General features: G+C 48.6%; 1 protein-coding gene across 5 annotated transcripts in view; it reads right to left on the bottom strand.

The window, feature by feature from the left end:
• The window catches only part of LOC310882515 (uncharacterized protein), a 46,824-nt gene extending 33,776 nt beyond the window's left edge, over positions 1 to 13,048 (bottom strand). Inside the window, exons 1-7 of one of the 5 annotated variants that reach the window (XM_083801378.1) lie at positions 13,032 to 13,048; positions 4,046 to 4,347; positions 2,154 to 2,341; positions 2,013 to 2,072; positions 1,474 to 1,782; positions 636 to 711; positions 347 to 433 (exon numbers count right to left, since the gene is read on the bottom strand). In XM_083801378.1, the coding sequence (XP_083657504.1) occupies positions 347 to 433; positions 636 to 711; positions 1,474 to 1,782; positions 2,013 to 2,072; positions 2,154 to 2,341; positions 4,046 to 4,056 (731 nt within the window). In that variant the 5' untranslated portion in view covers positions 4,057 to 4,347; positions 13,032 to 13,048. Of the gene's footprint in view, positions 1 to 346; positions 434 to 635; positions 712 to 1,473; positions 1,783 to 2,012; positions 2,073 to 2,153; positions 2,342 to 4,045; positions 5,261 to 9,106; positions 10,581 to 13,031 lie in introns of those variants that run through there. The other 4 variants (XM_083801377.1, XM_083801381.1, XM_083801379.1 and 1 more) reach the window with 4 other exon arrangements.
• Positions 13,049 to 17,253: the final 4,205 nt, after the last annotated feature.

Below are 17,253 nucleotides of genomic sequence, written 5' to 3'. Positions count from 1 at the left end.
CCCGTTTCTTCGCAGTAAAATTGTCCCTAGTAGCTACCTCGTCACTGGGTACTTGTCGTTAAAGTAATGGACAATAAAGCAAGCAACACGCAACCATGTTCAAACACGATAGGTGGCATTTTGATGGTTATAGGCAAGAGCTTTGTGGTTTCTGCACTGTTTTAGAGCCTTCCTGCATCTCTAGCACTGAGCCCTACAATCAGAAACACCTGGCTCTGATTACATTGAGATTCAGCAGCTCTTGGCTCTAAAATTGCACCATTTTGTCACCCAGCTGTGGTCTCAGTGTTCATTTCTGTAGCGAGGAAAATACAGTTAAGAACAAGTGCCTCCTTTTGCTAATTACCTTTCCATTTCACCAGGACAGATTTTTTTCTGAACTCTCTCAAAGTCATCCATCTCTTGCAAAGCATCCAGCTTTCGTTCTTCACAGCTGGAAGAAACAAGCAAGCTAAGAAGCACTACCACCAGCTCCACGTTCCTGTTGCATTCATTCCTGCTGAGAATTATCTGGAATTTAAGGGCTGGCAGCAAAGTCAGCTCTGGTTTCATTTACAGCAAACCCAAAACATCGCATGAAATGAATTTATACGGCATGAGGCAGTCAGGGTCCTCACCGTGCCGCCAGGTGTTACCTGTTCAGACAGACGTGCTGCTGGCATTGGGACAAGATGCCATCTGACTTCCTCTTCATTGCCAGGGCAACGTAATCTGGAGGCAGAAATGGGGGAGAAGCTGAACAAGCCTGCTGTTGACCAGGCCAGCACCTGAATCCCTTTGCCTCCAGGACAAATTATCTTAGCACTCGTGCCGGATTGCACGGCGACACGTGATTCCTTTTGCATAACCAGAATGACCAAACGTGCTTTCCAGGACTGAACAATGGGGATTTTGTTTTTAGAAAAGGTGGTATCTCAAGGGCTGCTTCTGCTTCCATCACACACACAAAAAAAATTAAAAAAAAAAAATTAAATTTAAAAAAAAAAAAAAAACAGAAAACAGTGGGCAAGGCAGGAGGAACCAAAGTGTCTCTGGACCCTGCTGTTAGTCAGCATGTAGAGAATGCACCCGTGCATTTCTAGAACTGCTCAGCACATGCACTGGTGGATGGAAAATTGGGCAGAGAGGCAAACCTGAAGAAGGCTTGGCTAACCGAGGGACAGGCCTTGTGGGTGTCACGGTTATTCAGGCAGGCTGGATTGGTTTTTTGGCTTGCAGGGAAAGAGCTGCTAGCCCAGGAGAAAGAGTTGGTGCCTGGCTGAGCAGATACCATATGCTGTTACACATGCATCTCCCTGTAGACAGCCCTCCTGGTGGAGATCTCACAGGTGGAAAGAACCAGAAAATTTCATCTCTGACCCTCACAGACCTGGAGCAAAGCGGAGGTATCCTGGCAGCCACAAAAGTTCCCAGCCCAGCCCACCCATCAGGAGATGGCTACAAGTCAAGGTCCTCATTTACAGCCCCATTTACCTCTGGTAGCGGTGCCAGCCTTGTCCTCTTCACCCTGGGACATCCCCGGCACGGCCAGGGTGACGAAAGGGGCCGGGGGGGTGAAGGCGCTGGCTGGGTGGGGTGGCCCCAGGGCACGTCTCTCCTTGATGATGGAGGAGCTGCCAACATCACCGGGCAGGCCGGCCCCGGCTGCCCGCAGCAGCGGCTTGCCGGGGTAACTCTGGTCACCGTACTTCCTGGGGGCATTCCCCAGGGTCCATTTTGGGAAGGTTTTCCTGGATTTTTTTGCCTGGGGAGGCATCATGCTGTGGTTGGCCGGCTCATCTTCTGAAAGCAAGGCGGACACTCAAGACGTGCAATTTGGGGTCAGCGCTGTGTATCTCCCACCTCCCGCTCGCCGCTGCTCACCCTGATGGTAGGGCTGGGAAGTTTGTGACGGGACAGCACCGCACCCGGAAAGCCCCAGGGAAGGTAAAAAGGTGCCATCTTCAATTCCTTTCTCACCAAACCCATCATCCCACTGTACTAAAAGCTCCAAAAGCCGGGACACTACTCACTTAACGTCTCCAGGAGCTGTCTGTCTTCCTGCAGCTTCTTCTCCAGAACATCTTTGTGCTCTGCAAGAAGAGAGGAGAGGACTTTTCAGCACCGACCTTGCTCCCCAGGTCGCAGCCTCCAAGGACGGGGCGCTCACTCACCACTGATGCCCTCCACCATGCCCCAGTAGAGCCCGCTGAAGCCGGGGCAGCGGGCCAGCACCTGCTCGCCCACCGCGTAGAGGTGGAAGGGCTTGCGGGGCTCCTTGATGTTCTCGATGTTGATGACACGGCTGCCGTCAGGCCAGCTGATGAGGACGTAGAGCTTGGCCGACATCGGGGCTGCCCACCTGGAGCAGGAGAGCGGGAGGGGAGCATCGCAGCACGGCTTTGTGCTCGGGAGGATTCACAAAGGGGGCTCAGTCTGAGGCTGCGAGCCCCGTAGGTACAAAATATTTCCCCCTGTATCTTTTCTACCTGTTGTTTCCCTTTCCCCATCCCTCCCCTGCTGTGCTTGTCTTGTCCTAAATACCTCCCCTGTGGGGTTGTCCTGATCGGGGCACAGCCCCACAAGCTTTTATTGTCCCTTAGTTTAATTTGAAGAACTCCAGCCATGTGTTGTGTCACCTGGGGTCAGGCAGGAGCTGCTCGAACTTGGGATGTGTTGGGCAGACCCTGGGCAAGGCACCGAGCAGGCACGGGCTGGTTCCTCTGCTGGGGTGAACCAACACAGCTCAGTTGACATCAATGGGGCTACGGCAATTTGCTGCAGAGGGGGATCAGATCTGTGCGATACCAGGGCAGGACAGAGAAGAGACTCGAAAAGACCCAGGTGTGTTCCAGGAAATGATCTTCCCTTTGCCTGTACAGCTGTTTCCTTCAGTAAATGTCAAACTGCTTTGCTAAGGAGGGCATCAATTTACCTCTGTTTCACACAAAGGGAAACTGAGGCATGGAGCAGCAAAGGAGACATCTAAGGCAGCCAAATCAAGGAGCTGGACCCCTGGGTTCTGGCCCATAGCTCTGCCCACCAAGGCATCCTGCTTGTCCCCTTAGAGCAGCAGCTGAAATCAGGGGAGAAATGGGAGTGCTCAGCCCCCAGACAGCAACCAGGCTCGCAGCAGCTTTCAAACCTTCCCGAGGCAGAGGGGCAGCTGAGGACCAGGCTCAGTGAGGATTTCTTTCCAGGTTTCATCCCACACATCACAGACGAGCACAAAACCAGGCAGGGACCTGCCACCCAAGCTCCTAAGGGCCCTGGCAGAGCATCCCCTCAGCCTGTCCTGCTCTGCTCTGCGGCAGCGCTTGGCAGAAGGGTTCTGCGGACTGGGGCTCAGCCCTTGTGCCAGGCAGTGCACGGAGGATGGCCGCGGTGCCCGAAGCCAATGGCAGGGCACTGGGGCAGGGAGAGGAGCAATGGAGCAGGGACAAGCTGACCAGACAGGCAGCTATGACCCAATTTATTGCTATCTCTCATTTTGCATTCACATCCCCATTAAAGTTGAGCCTGGACGTGATCCCCTCACCTGGGAGGTTCGGTTCACCCTGCACAACTTTCTCCTTCTCCTTCCCCCCTCCACCATCCAGCAGCCGCAGCGAAGCTGCTTGCAGGAGCTGTAACACTCCCTGAACCTGCCAGCCTGCCCTGCTGGCACAGACTTACGTCTGGCTCGCTCCAATCATTTTCCCCTGACCGAGACACGCCGTGCCATTTATTTTTATAAGGCAGCACCATGCAGCAGCTCGCCATGTGCTGACGGCTTGCTCCCCACGTCCCCCTGCCAGCCACAGAGGCTGGATGCTCTGCAGCAGGCGGCTGCACCCAGCCCTCTGCGTAGCCCCAGGAAAGGTACAGAGACCAAGCAAAGTGGGATATACAGAGAGCTGAGACTTCTCCCTCCCCAAAACACAGCAGTTTTAAAGAGCTCCGTATTCTAAACAGCAAACAACCCCAACCCCCAAAATCTCCCTACAGGGGTTTTCCTTTCCAAAACATTTAAAGCAGAAAAGCACTGATCTTCACAGCTGCTGCTGCTCCTTCCTGCCCCACTTACCAGGTGCTCATTTACCTTACCGAACACAACAAAACTACACAAATGCACAAACAGAGAAAGAGAGAAAGAGAGAGAGAGAGAGAGAGATCAAAATCCTGATAGCAACAGAGCTCGTCCTTGCCTGGTTAGCACTGCTCCAGGTGTTGAGTCTTGCAAAATGTCTCCTGGCTATGCAGATCTCAGCTGCCTGCTCCAGGAGAGGAGGTGGCCGGACAGTCCTTTGCCTTGGGCTTGTCCCTTCACCACAGTTCCTTCTCAGGTCTCCTTTGTCTGGCTTAGAAAGCTCCCACCTGCTGTCCCCACTGCATTACAAAAAGAAGGAAAGAAAAAAAAAAAGGCAAAAAAAAAAAGCCCCTTTGCTTTCTTTTTTCTTGATTGTTTCGTTTCAGCATTATTTTTCCTGTTATTTTTCCATATACATATATATTTTTTTCCTTAGCTTGTTTCAGGTCTGTTTCTTACAGGGAGAGAAAGCAGAAGAGAAGAGAAAAAGCCTTGGATTTTTTGGAGCATGAATAAACCTTGCATTTCCATGAGTTATTCATGAATAATTCATGAAAATGCATGATTAATTCAGGTTCATGAATTATTCAGGAATAATTCTCGAACATTCCTGGTTAATTCATGCTCACACAGCGAGTGAGTCAGGCTCTAGGGCTTGGCAAATTCCTTTCTCCCCGAGACAGGAGAAGAGAGGCTTAGAGACGGCTGCATTGTGCACTTCCCATTTGCTGAGCCTGAGAAGCAAACATTCTGCAGGCCCTTTTTTGAAACATGGGCTTGAGGAAGAGATCTGAAATGCCTGCAGCCTCCTGGCCATGGAGGAATAACACGGCACCAAGAGGGAGAGAGAAAGGGAAAGAGAGAGAGAAATTGCTCTTGGAAGGAAGCCTGGCAGCAAGTTTTTCTCCCTTTCAAAGCATCTTTTGGACTGGCTGTGCCTTTCCTTCTCCCCCTGCCTCCGGATCTCTCCCTGGTTAAGACGCATGCCAGCTGCTTCATTTGTTACCTGCTAGGTACAGAAAAGGACAATATAAGCAATCTCTGCTTGAGGAAGCAGAGGGACTCCCCTTGCCACTTGCCCATCTGTCCCCACACGTGTGCGCACAAACACACTCAGCCCCTTGGCTGCTGCAGCCCACACACACACGCTGGTGGCAGTCAGCTTGGGGGGGCACCGTTTTCCCCCACGGTTCAGCACAGACATCAAGCTGGACAGGCACAGCTCAGTCTTTGTGAATTTCTCCCCAAAATGCCACCCCTGCAACACCTAGGCTTTGCTTCCGCAGGGTTTTTTTTGTCACTGGTGCCTGCAGGGTTGCAGCCACTGGTGGGGGTCACGAGCATCCCCCTGCTGGGGTGGTCCCAGGGCTGGTGAGGGCAACTGAGGCATTGCTGGGGGCTGAGGACAGAGCCCCAGGGCAGCCCGGATACTTTGCTAGGATGCTTATTAACAATCAGTTATCTCAGTAACCAGGAGACAGCCACCACAGCAACCCCAAATCCCACAGACTAGCTCAGCCAGTGGTTTAGTGACACAGGTTTTCAATACCTTGAGCTGCCAGTTCCCAGAAACCCAGCTAAAATACAAGGCATCAGCTTTGTCAGAGCCTGCAGTGAAGAGAAACTGCTGCGTGGCACCTAGCCTGCCATGGTCTGGGCTGAACCCCTTCAGGAAAAGGCACAGGGGGCTGGAGCCACCTCAGCCCAGTCCTCAAAAGCTGCCCCAGCCCCTGCACGATGTGGAAATACAGCACAGGAGTGAATAATCCAGCAGGGCTGTCTGTCTTGTCTTAGCCAAAAGCAGCTCTGGATGCTGTGGAGACTTCAGATGTTCAGTGAGATATCAGAAAAGGACCTCATACAGAACCACAGGGCAAGAAAACGTCTTTATCCCTGAATGGCAATATTCACAGCTCAAAGAATACAGCTGTCAGCCCAGGAAAACAAGATATTAAATAGAGATCCAAGATAAGGAAACATATCACTGCAGATACAAGTGTAAAAGCAGTGGTATTTGAATTCTATGAAGTTTTGAATGATGTTGCTGAAGGAGAATTATACATGAAGAAGAATTGAAAAAGCAATGATGAGCAGAAAAATAATAGGCACATGACAATGGATATGAGATTGGATTTCTGTTTTTACGCAGGATGTGGTCCAATAAAATCTGCTTGCAAAGTGGCCTTGCTGAAGAAAACATTGTTTGGTTTGCTTTGAAAATCCATCAGTGTGCAAAGCCCAGTGGATGAGTAGTCCTGGGGGCAGGAGTGGGCAGGGGCTCGGCTGCAAGCAGTGGGAGAGGAAAGGTTGCGGTGGCCACAAGAGGAAGACAAACTGTGGTCTCAGCAGATAAACCAAGAGTCCATTTGTACACCCAGTGTTATTGTTGAGTTATTCCAGGAAAATGCAAGTCTGAGTGAATCTCAAGCGTATGACTTCACGAAAATTAGCAAGTCCTGATTAGCTTTGCTGTGCTGTTTGACTATGAAATCTATTGCCAGACCCTGGCTGGGGGCTGTACCAGAGCTGCTGTGTTGGGAGCCTCCAGCTCTGCATTTCCTGGCTCCTTGAAAACAAATCCCATTCTGGCCCCCCCAGCACCACCACATTTCCACGCTGTAAGCCATATGTGCTGAGATTTACATTTCAGCTGTGACTAAAGGACAGCGATCTTGTCTTTGTAATCTTGTCTAGAGAGGCACTGAAGTAACCGTGTTCAGCATTTTACAACATCAAGACCAGTGGCTGTTTGAATGTTGCCCTGTCTTTATCAGAACGATCATAATTGATGTTTAATGGGATTTAAATAGCAAATGTAGGTGTCTTTAATCTCCCATTGTGTTTTACCTCTGCAGTGTTCCTCTTCCTTCAGCGTGCACTCTTCACCATCTCAAGACACAGCCATAGCTGGATAATTGAGGGACAAGAGCTGCACAGTTTATGATTCCTATTGCCACGACGCAACGATTTAGGAACCACAAAGCAGTGGGGTTTGGTGGGAGCAGACCCGAGCACCACCAGGGCACAAGCTGCAAGAAGGACACAGGCATTTAGTGAAGCCCCCTTGTCCCCAGTCCCGCTTGGGATGGCTGCAGGAGTCATTAGAATGGATCTGGGACGTGATTTTGTGGCCATCTGTGTGACAAACGCTGTGGCATAAGTCACTGCCTGTACCAGAGAGAGACCACCTGGTGGCATTTTGCATTTTTAATGACGATAAGTACAAGTCCTGTCTCTGCTGGTGGTACGAGAACATCGAAACATGATCCAGGCTAATGAGGCTGGAATTAAATGCATTTTAATTAGGGACTTGTCTCTTTCTTAATAGACTAGAAACAAGTTAAGTCACTCAGAAATGGGGAGCAAGGCAAGTCCCAGGTCAGCAGTCACCTAGTCTGGTACACATAAGTCCTACCCACTGCAGTTTGTCAAATGTTTTTCTGGACTCAAGCATTTCCATATTATTCATCATGTGGCAGAGCACAGCAAACAGTGAAAAAAGCAGAATGTGCAAGGCACAGGTCTGGCTGCAGGGCTGCAGAGGCTGTGTGCGCTCCTGCAAGTCCACAGGCCTGGCAGAGTATCTTGCAATTTGGTAAATGTAAAGCCCTTTCTTCTCTTTGTTGCCTTGAATTCATCGGAATATTTTTTTTTCTCTGCAGAAAAGAGATTCCCCTTTGTAATTCCATTCAAAAAAGCCTTTCTTTTCACCTATTCAGCTTTGCATCATTCTGCAATGCCTATTTCCTGAGCTGTCTGTATTTATTTGACCTTTGCACTCTACAACATCTGTTTCCTTATCTGTTTGGCTGGCTGGTTCCTTGGGCTTCTTTTGTGAGCTCGACAGGGAGATAACACAAGTACAGCCTGGCGGGGGGGCACACAGGGCACTAGCACTCAGGAGGAGGGCAGGGTGCTGACTCCAGCCCCCTCCATGGGGTCCAGACAGAAGAGAGCTCTTGGCCACAGCTTTGCTCCATTGGAGTGGTTTTCCCCCATTTCTTCCCCTTTCTGGCAGAAAGCACAAAGTGGGCTCCAAAGAGCAGTTATTTTCGCCAGGGGGCACAGACACAGCACCACACTGAGGTGCCACGGGGACATCTCACCCCCCACCTCTACGTCCCCTGGCACAGCAACCTGAACACCAAAACATGTGAAATCCTCTGCTTTCACCTTACATAACCACAGCAGCTAATTATTCCTCGCAGGGTGCTTAACATTGTTGAATAATTCATCAGATCCCCTCCAACACGTCACAGCGCCGAGTGAAACAGCCCCGAGGCCTTGCAGGCCCCGCGCGGTTGGCACGACACAGGCCCCAGAGGTGCCACCACAAAGGGGCCCAGGGGTTCCCACCGAGCACCCCAGACACAGGGGCACAAAGGGAAAGGAAAATGCTGAACAGGTTTGCAGCAACACACTGTAAAAATCAGGCAAACAGAGAAATTGTCCTCGGCCAGGTGATTCTCTGGGCCTCTTGTGTGAAAAATCTGTCAAAATTCATGGCTCTGCTTAGCAGGGAGAACAACCCCACCCCAGCCCTGCCTACTCAGTGACATTATTTTGGTACCTGACTACTTAAAAGGTGCAAGCATACTCTCTCTAATTTGCTAAACTGACAAATTTACTCCTCTCAGGAGACATCCTCATCTCCATCTTCACCCTCTTCAGCCTTATACACTCGGTTCAAAACATGAAAAGGTTTTTCCCTAATTTCTTCTCCAGGAAGAGGGAATTGATCTTTTATTTTTAGCATGACAGCCACAGTTTAAATTGACACGTTGACTGCAAAAATCCACTGCTCGTCACATCAAAGGCTGATTCAATAGTACCTATTACTCTGGTAATGGAGGTCTTCTCAGGGAAGAGTGACTTAGTACAAAGAGAAGCACGGGGGGGAGAGAGGAGCTGACAGGACCAAAATGGATGGGGCCTTCTCTCTAGAGATGCGCATCTGTGCAAGGAGGCAGAGGAAGGAGCAGAAGCTGAGAAGACAGAAGTGGTTTAAATTAGGATATTTCTTGCAAGGAGCAAGACAAAACATGACACACTTCTCACCTTGTCAATGGATGCAATTCAATCCTCTCAGCTCCAGCTGGGGAAATGTGGGGCAGAGTCCAGCCCTCACTTGCCTGGTGAAGGACAGAGTCGATCAGAGCTCAGCCCAGCTTCCACTGCATGAACTTCACGGCCTTCCACAGGATGTAACTCATGTGTTTGCAACAAGAACAGCATCACCAGTGGCAGGGGAAGGTTTTCCTCTTCATCCTTCCTGTCGTGCAGGTAGTTGTCTAGTAAAACACTGCACTCTGCTCTGCGACCAAAGCAGAGGTGTAGAACTTTGTGTGCCCCAACAAACCAGCAATCAACTCATCCCATGGCTCTGCTGCTCAACACCATCAGCTCCGCACAGAGCAGGCAGCAAACTGGTCTCTCTTTGCATTGCCCATCATTTCTGGAGTGGGAACTACAGATCACCATCAAGTATTTTCTAGTGTTAAGTGCTCCACGTAGCCCCATCCAAATTCTGGATGTTGGTTTTGGGCTAATCCAACGCTGGATTTTTGGCCCCGTCCATCAGAGCTCAGGTCAACAGGCACCCATCAGCCCGGGGCTTAGCCTCCTTCCAACCAACAGTAAATGAAAAAATCTACCAGGGGTGTCATGGAAAACCTACACAAAGTCTCAGGTGCTTGCTAAGGAAAAGCTCACTTCTCGTTTTTTGGGAACAAGGAAGGTCTTGTTTGCTCAGCTGGGAAGTGAGACAGTTTGTTTCTCATACCTACTCCACGTGGCATCACTGATGCACTTTTGACTCAGAGAAATCTGCTGATTGTCTTCTCCTAAATAAAGAGCTGTTCCTGTGAGTGACACCATGGTGCGGGAAATGCAAATAGGCTGTTATTCAAATGCCATTTCTGAAGGCATTGTGCTCTGCTTTCAGATAAGATTAGGAGCTCAGTTACAGTACAGAAAAGGTCTTTCATTAAAAATTCTTTCATTAAATCAAACATAGAACATGATAAGGACAAGTTGCAAAGCTCTTCAGAAGCACATCTGTGCCAGACTGCTGGGTAGCGAGGCCTGACAGAGGGAGCCTCAGCTGTTCCTCCTCGCCTTCTTTCAAAGAAATGAGCCCCACATACCTCATCTAACTATGTTTTTGAGGAAAACACATAACCAAATACCTCTGGGGCACCGAGTTCATTGAATGCATATCTTACATTGATGGAGAGGACCAGTATAAGCAACTATCCACTCGTTTTAGAAGTGCAATAGCACGTTCAGCTAAGTCGAGTAAAGCCCAGGAGCTCTGTTTCCAGTTTCAGCCAGGTAGCAGGAGATCAGGTATAGATTTTAAAGATTTGTTTAAGCCCAGCATCTAAGGGGAGATGCTGGATAATAACTGCATAATAAACCTAACTGGATAATAAGCAGGTGTTGGTGAAAAAATGACCATTCCAATTTGGAGCCCAAAACAGAGATTCATTGAAATTCCCTTTCAAAAGAAATCCCCAAAGCTCGTAATCTGTTGAAGAAAACAGTCACCTGGAAGGGAAGGAACAGCATTTTTCAGCAGGTTTCACAACTCAGGCAATGGCCACCCCCGTCAATCATTAGGGTTGTAATTCCCACGCCAAAAACCCTTTCCCGCACCAAAAACCCTTCAAAGATCTCAAAAAACTTTCTTGGGACAAGTCTGAAAAGTGATCCATGAAGGCCTAATGTTCCCATCAAGGACAGCACAAGATGAATAGGAGAGCATGTGCAGAGCACTTCAAAATTCAGACCTCGCAGATGAGAAGGGATTAAATCCCGACAACTGATTATTCAGGAAAGGGATTAAGCCATGAGCAAGGGCTCAGCAAACAAGAGTGTTCATAACAAACCTTTAGTAAGTGTACAGGGAGGAAGAGACAAGACAGCTGAACACATCCTGAAGTTACTCTTTAGGCTGACTTGGTGCCTAGTGCATGGCGCAGTGAGTCCCAGACACCTGGCTCAAAACATGCCTGGCAGAACCCAAAAGTCTACTGATAAGCAGTGGAAACAATTAAAAGCACACATAGAAATGAGCATGCTGTTTAAGACCGACGAAGAAAGAAAAAGAGGCTAGACATCATATAATAATTTGTATAATAAAAGTAAAATAGATTCTGCTGTTCATTATGTACCAAAAGACTGACAGACCATTCAAAGAAACCAGAAAACAATGCACTGCTGTCAGTGGAAAGCTGTATCAAAAACAACCAGAAATTATAACCAGCACAGCAGCTTTCAGAGCATCTTTGATCTAAAGATTTATCAGCTTACACGTAAAGGGTTAGCTATCCATACAGGTACTACAATATCCCCATTGAACTGGGACAGTAAAGGATGCAAACTTATGCTTTTAGGGCTACAGAAACCAGAAACAAAATAGGAGAGGGACAGCAGAGAGCCAGAGCTCATGCTGGCAGTCTCCTTGCCCACCTCTGCTGGGCTCGGAGGGCATCCAAGAGGACAAGCAGCCTGAGCCCCCTTGCCAGCGCTGCGCTGAGCCCCAGAGGAGAAAATCAGCATCGGTCCCAGGGGCAGAGCAGCCCCTGCCTGCCTGCTGGCTGCCTGCCAGGCTCTGCTGTGTAATTACCCTGGCACAGATGGCTAATGACTTCGTCCTCTCCTCGCTGATGAGCCGGAGAAGGACTGAACAAGTTTGCTTGTTAGCAGCGTGACCCTTCAGGCTGCCTCGTACAAAGGAAAAGAGGCTCCGGGCACTCCAGCAGCACAAAAAAGGTGGACACTTTCCAAAAAAACATCACTTTGGGGAGCAGGCAGGGCACGTTGGGCATCTGTGGTTAGTAGCAAGCCGTGGTTTGAGCTCTGCATCCATCTCCTGTTCACTGACGCATCCTGCCCTCAGCCCTCCACTGCCCTGTTGTGACACCAACACGCTGTGTTGGGAGGGGAGATTTCTGCCTTGCTCAGAGGGAACTGCCAAAAAATAAAATAAAAATCACTCTGCTCTTCCCATGCTGTGTTAGCACACAGCTCCCTGCTTGCCAGCTCCTGCAGAAACACTGACTCTGTGCTGTAGCATCTGGGCACGCACGTGCAAAACTCCGCTACAAAAAACATGCATCACCACTCCTCCAAAATGAGGCTGTTTATTTCTTTTTACCAGCTCTAAACTCCTCCAGAAAACACACAGTGCAGGGCAGCCAGGGAGAGCAGAGTGATGCCTCTGCGGAACAGTGGGCTGGTTTAAATTCTTCTCATTAGGTCGTTAACTGCTGGTTTCATTAGGCTGCCTACAGACAAAACATAATTGCTTAGTGGCTACTGCACAGTAAATAGCCAGTTGGGTTTATTAACGTTCTCACAGCTGTGAACCTGCCAGAGAAATTCTTTTAACTATGCCTTGTAAAGTTTGTTCCTTCCCAAAGAACACGGCAGGTGACCGGTGTTGGGAACAAACCCCCCCATAAAGGTGTTTTGATGCAGTTTGATGGCATGTGTTATGTGCTCTGCACTGAGATCCTGTCCCCAAAATCCAGGTAGACCTTTCTCATCTGGGGCTCTTAGAACTCTCTGGGGAGTTATAACTTTAGTGTTCATTTCACAGGAGCTTTTATAGCCCAAGAGTCAAGGCCAAGGCCATAAAACGCTGCTTAAGCCCTGAGCGGCCTCAAGCTTCTGGATGCTTGGCTCTGAAGGTCTGTTTGGAGCCAGGTCTACGAAGTCCTCTTTAGTAGAAGCCTGTTTTAAACCTTGGCTCGTGCTAAAGACAGCCCCTTAGCTTAATTTACTTAAATGTTCCCCTTAAACTGACATAATTTATAATTGCTCTGCTCAAACTCATGGCTCATCCACTCTTAATTTACTCTGCCTACTTGCAGGCGAGCGAGTTATAGCAGCCCTCAGCACATCCGCACTCCTGCAACACTGTGATAGCCCCCATTTAACTTATGACTATGCAGGCACACATTAGATTCAAGTTTACCTGAATGAGAGCTTTATCCAGATCCTGCAGGAGCTAATAGAGGAGATATTTCAGTATATTCAGTGTGGCTATTATCTCAGGAAAAAAAAAAAAAAAAAGATCTTGCTTAAATAAGAAGAAAACTTCTGCCAGAATGAGTATAAGAGTATTCCTTTGTTTCACCTAACCATTCAGTAAAAACCCCCACTCAACATCTTATATTATTTCTAGCATTCACTACACAGCCTATTATTAGAAGAGCTGTGGACCTGTGCTGCAGTTAATAATGATCTCTGGCACTTTTTTTAATGCCTTTTTTTTTTTTCTCCCCTCTCCACATTTCCTTCAACAATAGCTGACCAGGTGCCCTCCTATCTTTTTATCTCCTGTTTAATCTATTTGCTCTCGTCTTCCCATGGCACAGCACACGATGTTTCTCCAGCACACCCTGCTCAGGAGCAGGCACTGGTTGCTATTCCATGATTCACCCACCGCAGCCTCTGGCTTCCCATCTCTTCAGCTTCCCCTGGGTAGAGGAGAGCCAAGGTCAGCCAGATGCAAATGACGTATTTGAAGCTGAAGTGTGACTGGGGAGTGGGGGGGTGTTTTGCTTGATGAGCAGAAGATGAGAGAAAGGTCCTGGCTGTGCCTCATTTATTAAATCACCCTCGGTTGTGCAGGGAAAATTAAGGACAGAGCAATGATGTACCTTTGACCAGCTTCCCGCTGTCATCGTTACTGTCATTAAGGCAAAGGCAGGCACATCCTCTTAGCCCGACTCCTGCTGTGATGAAAACATTGCAAAAAATAATAATAATAAATCCGGGATTTTCATCACATGAGCTCTGCCTTTCCAGCCCTCATACAAAGGGGGCAAAGAAACGAGAAGGATCCTCAAATTCTCCAAAATACCATTAAAATTTTCTTTTTTCTGTATAAGCTTTGGCAACCTAAGCGAAGCAGGTTGGCTCTTCAGACCCTTTCCCTGCACACATCTCACAGGGGCGCCTGATCCCACTGCCCGAGCACCCCAAAGCAACACCCTGTGGTGCAGCAGACCCAGCCCCAAATCCCAAGGAGCTGCTGCCATCCTACCAAGCCTGTGTGCCTCCAGCAGGCACCTCTTTGCCAATCTGAGCCAGATCTTCCCCAAACTGGAGTGATCGATTTGTCGTGGAAATGGAGGAGAACCATATTCCTGTCCTTGCAAGGAGAGTCGTCGCTTCACACCTATAACCTCTGCGTCAAGGCTTTTTCCCACCAGAGTTGTCCAAGCACAGGGGCAGCTTAAAGGCATCTCCGTGAAATGGGATTGACCCAAGAGAGCTACTCAGCCCCTTAAAAGAGCTGGCTGAGGCAGGCAGTAGAGAATTAATTGATACGCATGTAATTGACACATAACAGCCACAAGGCAAGTGGAAAGTTGAATTCAGAGAATGAAAGGAATAAGAGAAAAAAAACGTCAAATAATAAAAGGTAAGGAAAGCACGTCACTCCAACAGGGTAAACAATTTAAAGAAACATGGGGAAAACAAAACAACAACAAAAACACCAACAACTAACAAATAGTAAGCATGATGCCCAGAGCAGAAACAAGCCCAGGGAGATGATGAAAGAGCTGAACATGTGCTGCAAGCAACAAGAGAAGTGAAGGGGGCTTGTGTGAGAGGGGAACAAGCCTAAGGAATACCTCCACTTCTTTTCCTAAGTACCTAATCCATTCCCTGCCCATTGTTTTTGTAGGTTTTGTTTTATTACACATTCTTGTATTACGAGATAGAAATCAAGAAGCATAAGAGTAAAGGTGAGGAGAGGTGTGGCTGATTAAGAATAATCCTGCTCGGTACACAAGGCGCAACCTTGTGCATCAGCAGGGCTGCACCTGAGAGATAGGGTATCTCAGAGATGACATAGAAAAAAAAATGGAAATAGAAAGAAAATAAGTCTCAAAAAACAGGTAAAACCTCCAAAACCCGGGAAGGGGAGAGCCAGTGACTGGAATGGGGTCAATTTGCTGCCCACTGGCTCAGCCCTTGGTGCTCGCGGCAGGTCAGGGACACGCTGCGCTCCGAGGCTCTCAAGGCAGCAGCCTCGTCTCCAAGTGCTGAGGCTAATGACGGAAATAATCCCAAGCAGAGCTCATGTCTTTAATTGCTTCTTTCCCTCTTCCCGGGAAGTCCAGTCACCCTGGTTACTACAAGCCCTATTTCCTTCCCCTCCCTGCCAAAGAACAAGCCCCCTCTTGGCGAGCGCTCCCGGGGTAACCTCGCGCTCATCACACCCATGCTCAGAGGAAGGCAGCAAGTTCATTTGTCAGTAATTACACTGATTAACTTCCACAGCCGCCGAGTTCAAGAGCCCTGGAGTGCCTCGGGTTACAAATGTGACTACAGGAGGAAAAAGCTCCGCTGGATTATGCTGCGGCTGCGGTGGTCCTGGCAAAGGCACCCAGCTGCTCCTTGCCTGCCCTGTGCCAACATCCCAAACTTGGGACAATCACGGCCCAGCACCATTAGATCCACCGTACAAAACAACCCGGGATATTTGCAATTCTCCTCTCAAAGGCAGCATCTCAGGAAAACAGCGTTTGTTCCTCCCAGACCTAAAAGCGTACCGCGCTTACCAACAGCCTCAAAAATATATTTCTATTAAACACCTGCATTTTTCACGGAAAGGAGCACACTGAGCCTTTTTTTGTTCTCTTCAAAATCAACCGGAGCTCTTCGGAAAAGGCTGCCACCCCAACTTCTTATTTTTCCCCATTTGGTGGAACATTTTCTTTCTGTTGTTGTTTGTACCAGTGTATTTATACATCTGGCTGAGGCTGCTTAAAATAGTACGACGAGATACCAGGGTGGCAGGGCTGGCAAACTCTGCGCTCGCGCATCCAGCGTTTCTGTTGTTGGAAGCCTTAAATCCACCCCTCTGGTGGGATGAAATAGATGCTACTAATCCAATTTCTAAAATATCAGGCATCAAGCTGACACTATTTTAAGACCGAAAAAAGCCAGTTTAATCAAACCTCTGCTATTTTCTCTTTTTTCTGTTTCACAATTTACGATGGCACGCAGGAGGGGGAGATTGTTTTGGGAACGATGTTTTCAGACCTCTAAAAATAATATAAAACTGCTCTGCCACGTTCTGAGCTGTTACACCCACAGCCCTAAAACACACTCCATCACCTCGTGCTCCTGTTTGCTCGAAGCACTGCAGCATAAGGTTTGTCCTTTTTCTTTTATTTGTCCTTTTGTGTTTATTCGGCTATACCACGCTGTTTGTATAGCTGCAGGGACAGAGGCAACCAGAAGCCAGATGCAGGGTGGGGACAAAGCAGAAAATAAATTGTGAGTGGTGACTGATTATGTTATTATTTTAATTATAAGTATTATTATTATAATTATTTCAGCTGGTTTTATTACTGACTATGAGACTGGTGTTTCTAATACATGGAATTGGAAGCCGGCTGAAAGCACAGTCCTGAGTCTGTGATCTGTGAGGGAGCGTTCGCATCCCTCCCAGGAGGATGGATTGGTTTGACACCCTCTGTTCTCCAGCCTTTTCACATGCCTTTGTCCCAGTGCTCATCCTGCACACACCGACTCCATGCACACAGCAGTGCTGGGAGCATCACAGCAGCTTTCAGACCCTGGGTCTGATCCTCCTCAAGGGAGGATCGTGCTTATCTGAGTGACAGGGAGGTAGAAAGGCAATCCAGGAATACGATTTCCCTACGCCCAACTTCATCCACTGGCATGAGCAATTGCACACAGGAATGAGGGAGCTGAAGGAACCCAAAATGCTTCACCGTACACAAATAAAATCCTGTTTGTGGGCAGAAAAAATCTTACAGACTGAAAACCTACACTGAGGCCTGAGGGCGACCCTGAGCTGTTTCACAGTGTTGGGGATGAAGATGCTCAGGACCTTCCAGGAATACTCAGCAGCCAAAAGGATTGGGCCTGAATCCACCTCAGGAAACAACATCGGTGCTGTGGGGATGATTTATAAAGCAGCAAGGTTGTGTGAGAGGCTTCCAGCAGGATCTAATGGTGTGCAGGAGCAGGGGAATGCCAGATCCAGCCACCCCACACGCCTTTTTCACCCCAACAGAGCTGCAGCTCGCTGCTGTTCATCACTTTTTATATTTCTCCTGTCAGGTTTATTTTTGAGCAGCTGGTAAATGTGGCTTTCACGATGATCCCACAGGAATCATCCGTACAGTCTGCAATGCCCACACAGCTAG

Source organism: Anser anser, assembly GCF_964211835.1.
Source record: "Anser anser genome assembly, chromosome: 16".
Lineage (NCBI taxonomy): Eukaryota > Metazoa > Chordata > Aves > Anseriformes > Anatidae > Anser > Anser anser.
Note: the sequence above shows the minus strand (reverse complement) of the source record. Positions and strands in the feature narration are given on the sequence as shown.